The sequence below is a fragment of the Symphodus melops genome, assembly GCF_947650265.1.
Source record: "Symphodus melops genome assembly, chromosome: 13".
NCBI classification, from domain to species: domain Eukaryota; kingdom Metazoa; phylum Chordata; class Actinopteri; order Labriformes; family Labridae; genus Symphodus; species Symphodus melops.
Genome location: NC_136703.1, coordinates 17,716,519 through 17,728,803, shown reverse-complemented (window position 1 = coordinate 17,728,803; position 12,285 = coordinate 17,716,519). Strand labels below are relative to the sequence as shown.

At 40.7% G+C, this 12,285-nt stretch overlaps 1 protein-coding gene across 3 annotated transcripts in view; it reads right to left on the bottom strand.

The window, feature by feature from the left end:
* Nucleotides 1–12,285, bottom strand: part of LOC306833564 (dedicator of cytokinesis protein 3-like) — a 47,780-nt gene that overhangs the window by 22,665 nt on the left and 12,830 nt on the right. For all 3 annotated transcript variants that reach the window (XM_079358894.1, XM_079358895.1, XM_079358893.1), the window contains exons 5-14: nt 11,187–11,283; nt 9,482–9,630; nt 6,038–6,122; nt 4,691–4,732; nt 3,692–3,846; nt 3,353–3,434; nt 3,202–3,262; nt 2,960–3,107; nt 1,755–1,843; nt 833–958 (exon numbers count right to left, since the gene is read on the bottom strand). In XM_079358894.1, coding sequence (XP_079215020.1) covers nt 833–958; nt 1,755–1,843; nt 2,960–3,107; nt 3,202–3,262; nt 3,353–3,434; nt 3,692–3,846; nt 4,691–4,732; nt 6,038–6,122; nt 9,482–9,630; nt 11,187–11,283 — 1,034 coding nt within the window. The remainder of the gene's footprint in view (nt 1–832; nt 959–1,754; nt 1,844–2,959; nt 3,108–3,201; nt 3,263–3,352; nt 3,435–3,691; nt 3,847–4,690; nt 4,733–6,037; nt 6,123–9,481; nt 9,631–11,186; nt 11,284–12,285) is intronic.

The window sequence follows — 12,285 nt, the reverse complement described above, 5'->3', positions numbered from 1 at the left end:
AAAAGACAATCTAACATTCTCAGTAGACAAAAAACAAAGCAACTTTATCTGATGAAATATACCGAAATAAACACACACCTCTCGCTTTCTATCTCACTTTGAGTTATCTTTAAAGACCTCTGTTCTTCAACGCTTTCTCCGCACCTGACCTAAATGCAGATCTCATGCAAATACAGAGTGTTGGACTGAGATTTTCCAAAATACCAATTTTTAAAGAATTATTCAGATAATTTACAAGGAGCAATAGTAACAATGATGAATCCTGGCTTAGAAATGATGAATTAGGAAATCTGATTATTAGTGGTCCGTATTAAATTAAAGTCATTAATTTGTTAAATTAACTCTAAGCTATATCTTATTTTAAAAATGAGGATACCATAGTTCTTTGGCTATTTAAAGAAAATGTTTCAGAAGTTTTGAGAGAAAATATCCATTTGGTTGAAAAACTATAAATCTGAATTGTGGCCACTATGGTTGAACAAGTCTGTATCAAATTTTGTATCTTACAGTCTTATTTAATGTAAGAAGTAACAATGCCTGTTAGATCAATATGATGCAATAAGTATATATGCTATAAAATTGAGTTATCTTTGCTATTTTCTTATTCACCAGCCCATTTTGCTGTACGCTACATTTCCTGTAGACGATTTTAACTTTCACCCTTGCTATTCTTACATACTTGTTTTCCTCTCCACCTTCCTCTGCATCCTGTGCAACCTGATCTGTGACCTTTCCCTCTTTTCATTCCTCCAAGCCATCTGGCCTCTTGCCTTCACCTCCTCCTCTGAACCTCTCTGCCCCCATTACCGCCTCCTGCTCTTTGCCTCCTTACCTGGCAGGATGACATCTGGGAAACCCAGTTTGCGTGTGAGTGCCAGGGCCCTGTTGAATACAGCCTGGTTCTCCCGTCTGATCTGCTCCAGCTCACCCCGCAGCAGCTGCAGGGAAATAATCAGGCCTAGGGGGCACAGGTGGGGAGGAGGAAGGCATGAATGTGCGTGTAAATGGGGGGAAAGGGCAAGTGAAGAGGTGTAGGGTTGTGGGAGAGAAGTGGAATTGAAGGAATGAAAGAGAAGATGGGAGAAGGGACGGAGAGAGGGGTATTTAAAGGACATTAGTCAGAATGTGGGGGAGGAGAAGACAGACAGAAAAGAGGACGGAGAGACGTGATCAGAGTCAGGGAGAAACAGAGGGAAGGAGGAGAAATGGTGGAGTAGAAATGTCGCCAGGAAGAAAGGAAAAATATGGTTACAAATGTAGTGACAGGGTTTTTGTGAGGCATGAGTCATATATCAAACTGTGGCACGCTCATAAAGAGAGAAGCAAAAGTGAATGAGTAGAAGTCACGCTTACAGTGAGGCCATTTTGAAATTTACACACAGTAGGTTTGTGTAATACCAACACCAAGGGACATGCTTTATCTTTTTATGCTGGCTAACACTTAGAGATGGATGTGTTTGGCTTAATCTGTCTTTCATGTGGTAATAATCACCGTGACAAGTAGAGGTCATCTCTATACTTTGTAATCGTCTTAACATGAGCTCACTTTCACTTAAAATGGAAGAACCTTTTATGTCAATTAACTTCTACCAAGTAGAAAACTACATATCCTTCTCTTGTGCAGTCACATGACCTGTTGTCAGTTACGCTTGACTTTGATTTTTCCTTTAAATCTAAACAAACCCATGAAAACGCCAATATTCAACCCCAGAAAATGCAAACAGGTAACAGATCTGTAGTGACAACATTTTTACCGTAGTTGGTACTTGGAGCGGAGTACTTGGTGTTGGACTTGCGGATGATGTTGTCGTGTACCTGGTACCACTCATTCTCGTTGTTACATCTGGAGAGAGAGAGATAGTTGGGCAGGACTGTTAACAACGCACCCATTAGTGAGTCCAGATGGAGGATCAGGATTGTGCGCATGGGGACTACACGAACAGCATGTGTCCCAGAGACGATTTCCTCCTGGAGAAAAGGTAGCAGCGGGGGGAGGTGCTATCAAGCAGCACATTAGCCCAAATGCACAGCTCACTAAGCAAACCTGACAGCCAACTCTCTACCAGCCTTTTTCATTACTGTGGGCCCGAAGGCCCCTGGGATGGCATGGGGAAATGCACAGACTGGAGCGTTATAGGAGCCGACAGTTTGGAGGCAGCTCAGCACTGAATCACTGCTTGCTTTTTAAAAAGGAAGAGCTCTTTGCCTCAGTCAGGGAAATCCTATGAAAAAGACAGCTTTCTATTCTAAAAATCTTCATTGCTCGCGAAGCTGTACAGTTATGCTGAAAATACCACTTCAGAAAAAAGTCACACAGCAGGATGTATGATGACTGTATGATTGACCTTTGACCCTGAGTGTAAGTTGAAGAGGACAGCATGCATTCAAGGAGACATTAGAGCTGCTGACTGACATTCATAGAGTAACATCAGGAAACGCTGAGCTTGGTGTTCTTTTATTTGTCCTCTAACTTTTCTAAATTATCTGAGTGTCATCTCTCTCTCTCTCTCTCTCTCTCTATTCCCTTCTTTCTTCTCTGTGTCTCCTTCTTTCCCTGGGTTGGCTGGCGCGCAGGAGTGACTCTCTGTGGCGAAGCCTAACAGAAGCAGCCAGATTCACAACACGCCAAGTGCCCTATCGCAGGCCTAGGGTGAGCAGCTATTGATTTTGCAGAGGACACTTCATTATCATTCCGGTCAAAACACGCCAAGTATCAACAGAGAACGCCAAGTTGTCATGCAAGAGGTTTGCAGAATTTTCTCACCTATCTGCACAGGCATTTTAACTCAATCCAGAAGCACAAAATCTCTTTAAATCCCTCTTGAATTTCCCTCGAGAATATACTTATTTTATAACCTTTTCTATGATCCATTTGAAACTTTAAATGATAGAGGATGTTTTTTCTTGGTGCCACCATATGTACAGTCAAGAAAAGGAGGAGCTTTAAATGTACACTTACGTATAAACTTTGAGCACAAAGTCCTTCTCCTCTTTGAGGTCCGTGATGGTGTGAAAAACATCACTCATGGCAAGAACAGCACAGCCGTAAGGTCTTCTGTACTGCACATGAGGTGGGCCCTTCTTTGAGTCATTCAGCAGCATACGACCTGGACACAAAGAAAGGGACGAACTTGCTGAGATGAAACGCTGGTATGGTAAGTTTGGTAAGTTTTGTGCGCGATTTTGCGACAACACTTTTACCAGTGCGAACGACATGTGCAACAATGTAGAGGTCTCTCTTCAAGTCTTTACTGCTCAGGTCCTACAGAGAAAAGGGAAAACATTAACAGAATGCTACCAGGATTTAAAAACAGATTAATGTCATTTATATCTAGAGAGGAAAATAGTGTACCGTAAAGAGAGCACACAGACGATCAACTTTCTCTGGATTCTTTGGTCCTCCATTTTTGTTAAGTTTCACCATGAACTTCTCACTGTAAAAAGAGTCAGCTCACAGTAAACTTTCAGAGTCAATCTCAAAGTAAACTTTCAGAGTCAATCTCTCAGTTAACTTTCACTGTCAATCTGCTAGATAGAGATATTGGGCTGACATGCGTGTTTGTTTGTTTGTTTGTATATGTGTGTGTGTGTGTGTGTGTGTGTGTGTGTGTGTGTGTGTGTGTGTGTGTGTGTGTGTGTTTACAGGGTCGGTCAAGGCTGTTCCGTGTGCACCGGTAGCCTCCTGCCATACCTGATCTGTTTGGCCTCACGAGTGTCGTACAGAGAGAAGAAGACGTCTGCATCCTCGCTGATGCTGTTGTAAGTGAAGCTCTTCAGATTGATGAAGAGGTGGTGCGACACAGGGACACGGCAACCGTCACCATGGCGCTGTCTCAAGCTGTCACCCTAGGAACGAAGAAGAAAGTGACCGCTAATAAGACAGGTCCTCACTGAAAGAGAGGCCGAGCAGCTCTCCACCTGTATATAGAATATCCTGTTAAGAAGACCAACAGAGCTTCATACTATATTCACCATAACAAGGAAATCATTATTGATATATGTTTTATGGTACATTTCTTCCAGTCTATATATGCTATCCTATCAACAGTGGACACATTTTAGTTTAACAAAATTACATTTTTAAACAAATTCAAACTCGGCATTCTTTTGATTTTTAGTCTTTTAATAAGCTACACTTTTAACGAACTGTTTGGAGGCTTCATATTTACTATTTCTCTGTCAAATATAAATCCAAAAGCTTTCACTCAGTTCATGTAAAGCTCTACCTTGGCCTCGATGAAAAATGTAGTATAATTACATTAAGAAATACTGTATTTCTTAATGAACCTATAATGGGACTCAGACTGGTGTTTGCACACGGTGCCATTTGTACATACATGTTTCATACACATGTTTCAGCATATGTGGTCCCAGTTGGATTCAACCCTTACACTCTGGCAGTGTTAATGTGAGTTTATAATGGAACCTGGCTGGGCTATCTTGTAATCTATATTTAATCTTAAGGGTTTTTTTTATGCTGCAAGTTCTTTCTTTTTTTTTTGTGCAAATGCAGAAATGTCTGGATTGGCAGAATTACAGGAACCAAAGAGTAAAAGATCACAAGGTGACAGTCAGAGAGCAATGACTTTAGGATACTCACATAATAAAGAATTGAAAAAGAATCCTAAAATATAAATTTAAGAAAATGATGCAAAATGGAGTTTTCTGATGATTATGTAAAGGACTGTACCTGGTTTGTGCTTTGCTGACCACAGTGTCTGCTGGATACATGCTATAGAAAAAGAGAATTACAAAGGGAAGATGTCAGATCAATTGGTACATTTTCTATTTTTCCGACACAACTTTGAACTTATCTACCTTATAGCTGCTTCAGACACACACTAAATGAGTAATGCTTCAACTGACGCTTTAAAAACTGACAAACTCTCACCTACGAATATTGCAGAGTGGCTGTACTACTGTTTCTGCAGCGCTAAAAGAAGCCCACACGAGGCAAAACGTGAGCATGTGGGAGAGAAGAGGACAAAGCCAGCATCGCCCACACACACCTCTCTGCTCAGCAGCCTAAAAGATCTCCTCTACTCCCCAACCTGAAGAGGTGCCAAGGCACGGTGCCCTGCCAAAAACAAGCTCACTTTCATCGACAGTCAGGAGGCTTTTTTGGCAAGGAAGGGCTACGCTGTTGTTTCTGGACAGGGCACATAGTGCACAAACATTCAGCGTGCAAAGCTGAGAAACGGGGCAGTGGGATAATGGGAGGCTGCAGGGCAGTTGAGGGGTGTTTTGAGCAACATACGGAGGTTCAGTGACTGATCAGGAAGGATCTCCCTCCTAGAAAATATTTCACAGCAGTAGATTTCATAACATCTGCGCTGTCCTTCCATTTTTCTGAAATTGGCTCTGCATCTTAAAGTCTCCTCTGGGTGTGTGTGTGTGTTTGTGTTTGTGTGTGTACTGTAGCTGTATATAGGTTTAAAATTCCCGTATCACCAAAATACATTAAGGGAGTCATGTATTTATAGGAATATGTCTGTAGTTTGGATGTTGACAGCAACCAAAACTAAACTTTCTTTAATTTATTTCCAAATACAACACTAAACAATAAATTGCGTGTATTTTCCCGTAGCCTCACCTGGGCCTGTCCCTTTGTGTTTTGTCTGCATGAGCCAGTAATCATGCTTTGAGAGTCACGTGCATGCTAGAAAAGGGACACACTCAATATGGCGGAAAGATAAGCATAAAGAAAAGGTCACATGAGGCAGCCACAACAGCTGAATCCCTCTTCGCTGCTCCCTCTCATGAGTCACCTTCTTTTGGATGATTTGATAATCGGTATATTCACACATCCCTACACATCTAACAGCATAATGTATTGTACAAAACCAGGCTTTAGCATTTAAAAAAGGCACAATCAGAAGCTTATAGTGTGCAGAGGCAGCATCATTTAAGTCATTGCAGCACATATACTTGATCTGTAGTGTGTGTGTGTGTGTGTGTGTGTGCGTGTGTATATATATACCGTACTTCATTTAACATGTTTAACTATTCAAATGTACACAATTCACAAATAACATACCAGTTTGTATAGCTCTGATATGCTGATCTGATCTGGATCCACCATTTCAAACTCTTTCCTGGGAATAAGGTCCAGGCCAAGGTGCCTGAAGAGAGAGAAAAGAGAGAAAAGGGGTTATGTTACAATTTCTATTATTTGAACAATTGTGTTGACTTTTGCATTAAAAACAGACAGATCTCTCCAAACATATGTTCATGAAGAAACAGTATTGTGGCATATAACTATCAAGAGTCAGGTATTGAGAAAAGTAATGCGCACACAATGTCAACAACAAAACTGATCATCAACACAAGAACAAATGGGACAAGTAAATGATTAAATTAGTTGAAGAAATTACCAGCTACGAGCAATTTAAAATAAAACGAAATAAAATTAACAAAAAGGAGTGAAGGGGAGGGGGCTATGTGAGGGCCTCAATCAGACACTAACACTCGGCGTGCTGTTTAGGTAATCCAGGAAGGGTTGCAATGTCTTGTAATATTTTGTAATATTTTAGTATTAACGAAAGCCCTGACTGCAGTATCTTAGCTCCTCTCAATTTAAATGGGCCGTTACATCTCTGACATACCATCGGGCAAGCAAAAGGTGGAGCCTGGTCCTTACACACCAGAAGGAAAGCAAATGTAAGGGAGTTTGATTGTGAATTCTAAGGGACAACCCCTCTGAAGTCACACCAAACAAAGCAGTTATAGTGCAGTGGAATATTACAGGAGTGCACATGTGAGAAAGTGTCAAATACCGAGATCCAAAATTGGCTTTCCACCGGCAAAAAAAACAAACAAGTGATGCAGAGTGGCAGGAGTCGCATGATACCGCTGACAGGTCGGACCGACCTCAGGGCAAATTGGTTAAAATCAAATTCTATAGGCCCTGGGGCATTCTGTATTTCATAGCCTTTATTGGACACTCAATTTCTTCTTTAGATATGTCTGCCTCCAGTGACGCAGCGTCACCAGGGCTCAGTGTAGGAAGCTTGAGGTCCTTGAGGAAGTCTGCAACAGAGGAGCTATCAGCGGCCTCCAAAGAAGAGTAATTGGCTGGCATGTTCCCCATGTTCATAATGGGTCTGTCTAGCTCTAAGGTACAGGTCCTCTACGTGGGTGGTCACCAGAGTCGTATTCCAAATGCAGTGTAAAGCAGACGGCTTGGATGAGCTTCTCTTTACAACGTCGCTGATCAAGCCCACAAGCTCTATCATGCGTTTTGTTTTTCTCCCGTTTATACTAATTGTACAACAAGATGGCCTTCACAGTCTCCCACATTTTGCTTATATTTTCAGGTCTCCAGTTGGTTTCAAGAAAAACATCACAGCACACAAAAACACAATAAGTAGAGTTCTTGTCTGTCAATGAGCGCAGGTTAAGTCGCCAAGACCTTTCATATTCACTCAATTTAAATATGAGGATAGTTTTTTCATCTAAGAGGAAGTGATCTTTCCTTGAACCATTCTATAAATCCTTAATAAAGGAAATCACAACAGGTGCTCCTTTGACTTTGGTCTAGCAGGGACAGTGGAGTGATCCAAGTACAATGAACGACACAGATCAGATCTGCCACAAGAATTAGATGATGAGAATTCAGGTCTTTGAGTAGGGTGAATAAATCCCCCCCACCTAAAAAAACTAAACAGTGTGTTGTCCGAGTTCGGGGTATAAACGCATGTCAGAATAACAGGTGTAATATTTAGTATATATATTATTATACGTATTCAATATAATGGTTGTTTTTATGTGCAATCATTTTGGATTGTTACAATGTTACAATTTGTAAATGAAGTATATAAAATGTTGAGCTCTACGGGCAACATCTTGTTCTTTTTTTCCCCTGAGAGTTTTCAGTGTCTCATTTAACTCATGCTGTTATTTATCCAAAATCCTTTTAACCAACATTTCAGTTCTAAATATGCACGTTAACTAAAATACAGCACTTTTGTCCAATAATAGTCTTTAGGTTGTCTACTGCTTTAAACATTTTACCTCTTTAGTTAGACGAAACAGATACACATAGATACACATCCCTTACATGTTTGTTTAATCACAAGTTTTGCATTTTAAACAGTTTTCCGTTAGCTTAGGCCAACAAAGACTAAAAATGAGGACATAGTTAGCTTAGCTCTGACCAAAAGACGAAAAATTAGCCTACAAGCAATTCTGAATCTCCTAATGTACCGTAATTAGGTTTGTGACAGACACATATAAAAACAAAGTATAAAAACAACTGTATGCTGTTTTACTGTGGGCGGTGGTGCCAGACTTTCCCTTGGTGATACACAAAAGTTTTCTAGAGTCCCCACTGGTTGCCAAGCAACTGCTGAAGGCTAAAGAAAGTGGTAGTTAGCATTGTTTTTTCCCAATATGTCAGACATTTGCTTAAAGATTTTATGGAGAAAACCCAGAATAGATTTATCAAATGTAAACCTTAAACAATTTTAAGAATTCAATACAACTCATTCACAGATACCCTGTTTAAATGGTACAATTTAATATCACATGGACATGATGGGCCTTTATTTATAATGAGTAGCTTTCTTGTATTATTTTTCTGATGATTTAACATCAGAAATACGTTGTGAAATGATCAAATGTTTTCATCGCTGTAATATTGCTTTGCAGAACTAGCTGCAAGAGAAGTGTAATAGGACACGATTGTAACAGAATCAGCACAATATTTTCTTTAAGAAAGAAAAGCAAGCGCTTTCAGTTCTTATTAAACAGAATGACCAAAGGCTAAAGAAAATGTACTGTACAGAAGTGAAATGAAACTGTTGCTGTACACCTCTGATTTGTTGTTGCTGCTGTATCCCTTTATTTAGGCAAACTAGTGCAGCCTCAAATCATGGAGTAATATCAGTGTTACTGTGATCTCTTGACCATGAAATTAGATCACCATCTCAGGTCAGTGTGCATTATAGAGCACAATCCTCAACACACGTGGGGAGAAAAATACAGTGTATTATAAGCTCCACTTCTGCATGTGTTTTTACATATTAACATTATTCTACAAGTGTTGTCACTATACCAGTTTTTTAAACTGTCATTTGATACTAGGTCAAATTAAACAATGTTGATGCCTGTTTCCATACCATCTTACAAAAGTAGAAGTTCGATTTTCCCTCTATCATGTTCTTCTTTTTTTTCATCTGTGTTATCGAGGCCCGTCAAAGCTCTGGTGGATGTTGTTTGAAAGTGGCTTTGAATATGGCTTTACAGTTCCACCCTGGGGATGTGTATTGACTTTAAGCCGCTTGGAATTCGCTCATCTGCTAAATGACCATGAAATGATATCATAGAGTATACTATTACGCTCCCACTCATCCAGGGCTGTAGACTTCTCCAGTGCCAAACGAAAAGTGTTTTCTCTTGTAGACAACAGTTTGAAAACAATGTTTGTGTTGGAGCATCCTCACTCTGTCGATATAGTGCCATCAGTAAAACAGTAACTCACTCATTGCCCCAGTCGAGCCGTACGGTGATGTGACGCTTGATCTCTCGAGTCTGGTCCTGGGCGAGGTGACCCTGGATCAGCTGCCGACGCAGGTCGATCAGCTCGTTCATCACATGACGAAGCTTATGGAACAGATCCACCTTGTGTTTCTATGAAAGTAGCCAAAAAAAGATCTTAGTTAGGATATGTGGATGTTTGTTCATGAAACTCTTCCAAGGATTGACAAGATTCAAATCAGATTTGTTATTGTTATGTATAGTGGTGGACTTTAACAGCAAAGTTGAACACAAAAACAAGAGTCTCCATGCAGGTAGATCCCTGATATTAGAATCTGGTTCTAACATTTTGCATCTAGTTGAAGTCTAATAAGACAAAAATCATTTTTGAAGTCTGCTTTTGCTACTTCTGCCAGCCGGTGCAGGTAGTAGAGTGTTACTAGAGGGATTTAAAGCCCTCTGGTTTTGCTAATGAAACAGAAAAACTTCATACTTTCATCACCGTTTCTCGTAGGCCAAAGACAACGCTTTAAATCATGGCATTTTCTGTTCTTCCGAATGGTATGACGGGTCCACATTATCACCCAGGTTTGTTTACATAAATGCAAAGATTAAGCGCCACCACAACGCCCATGTAAATTTAATGAGGATAAACACGGCATGCTTTCAAAGGCTGGAAGCTGCTGGGAAACAAAGATTTTTGTCTGTGTTGATGAGCCCTTTCAGACAGGGCTAATTACGCACATTTTAAGAGATACACATTTATGCTCAGGCCATTGCTCCCGTAAGTAATACCATGAGCCCTAATTGGCAACAATACATTGAAATGTATCAACATCTAGCCAATGCAACATCCTATTATTATGGCTGCTATTGTGGCAACATGGCCCATATCACAGAGGGGGGGGACACACACCAAAAGGAGAACTGTTAAATCAGCGCTACACATTAGTCGAGCTTCAGAGGAAGTTACATCACCACACCAATGCCTTGGGCTCCGTAGTTGCTCAGAGCATGAGCAGTCCTCAGTGTGAGGTTATGTAAAAACATTGTGCTAGCTCTGCAATGCATCCACTCAGCTCCAAACTCAAAACCCTACAATCCACTTCTACCGGCACCCTCAACATGGAGCGGGATTAAGGGTGCTTTAGGTTCCCAGTAATCACTTGTGCCGGTTAAGTCAAAGCTGAGTGAAGGTGGTGAACGGTGCTGGATCTTAAGACGATGTACAAACTACGAGAGGGAGGCCAAGATCAATCAATGGCTGAATGACACAGCATGAAATTGCATTTGACAGCTCTGTAGGCCATTATCTGTGTCCGACCACCGCTTCTGCTCCTAAAGAGAGAGTATGTGGAAATGTAGGGTGACAGTCAGAACGACATGCTATGGGGATATATCTAAAGGAGATGTCACTGTATGTTTGGGCTGTTTCTCGGGCTATGCACTTTTCATTGCTGGCAGACCTGCTTGTTTCAGGTGTTAAATTAGGAGCAGAGAAGAACAACATACAGGAAAACGCGCTTCTATCAAGCCCCCTGGGGAGGATGCAAATGAAACAACAACGGATGCAATTTCCTTCTTGCAAAAAGCTGTTAGTCTCTAAATTCCCTTGGAAATCTTGGTAATGTTAGATCTGGTCCCATATTTATTGCTTAGTGTTTTGTTTTAATATTGTTGGAGATGTAATTCAACATAATGCTACAAACCACATAGAGCTGTTTCCACAAGACGCCCCATTCCTGCAGTGTGGAGGTGGTCTCTGTGATGATCGGATCCTCTAGGGGCACCACCGTCTCACACAGCCTGAGGTAGAAAAAAAAAAAACATGTACATGAATATTAGTAAATGCAAGGACACACAGTGAATGTCCACTGTTGGGCAATGCTTTTTTTTCAGTGTTAAGTAGAATACATGTAACTAACCCCAGTGATCTGTTTCTTTGTCGTTGGTTTGCTGTAAAGTTGGTCTTTTGTTATGGGGGATTAATATTAAGTCAGTATTTAATCAACAGACTTCATTCTGTATCGGTGGATGTTAGGGCTGCAGAGAAAAAATCTGCATGTGCAATATAAATGTTCAGTTATTCACTGAATATCTGACATATGATAATAGAACACTCTTAAAGCATGCTAAGTAGCGATAACAAGACAGTTCTCCTTTATTATAGCAATGGATTTGCTCTTTACTTTTCTTACACATAATGTGTGAATGATCACATTTCAAACAAATGTACCTTATAGCTACCTTGAACTTTAAACATTAACAGAATGGCCTCACGAGGGACCCGAGTTGGAAATTAGCAATAGACTGTGCGGCTCATCAGTTTCATTCTCTGTATCGAAACTATCTTAGATTTTGACCCCATTAAATAAATACATTTAAATGAACCGCCATAAAACAAACAGAAGTACCAGCAGGAGATGGAGCGCTCCTGTCTACACTACTACACCCGTCCGTTCTTTCCTTACCACATTCAGAGGGAAACAAGTTAGATCTCTTGCGACACTCTTCTCGCTAAGCTCTCGCCGATGCTGCAAAGACTTATCTCCCATACTGTATCATTGTACTTGCCACAAAGAAAGCATCGCCATCCATTACACAATGAGTCGGCTGTGATTGTCTCTGGCAGAGGATGCTTTGCGAGAGCTACAAATATGCAGTAGGTGTGTCACCTCATTAACTCCATGAGACAGCAAAGCAGAATCCCCAAAGTGAAGCTCCTGGAGCGAGCAAGTGAAATAATGTCAATTTCCAAGTCTGCACTTTTAATTGTCTGAGTGCAAACTAGAGTCCTTCTGCTATGTT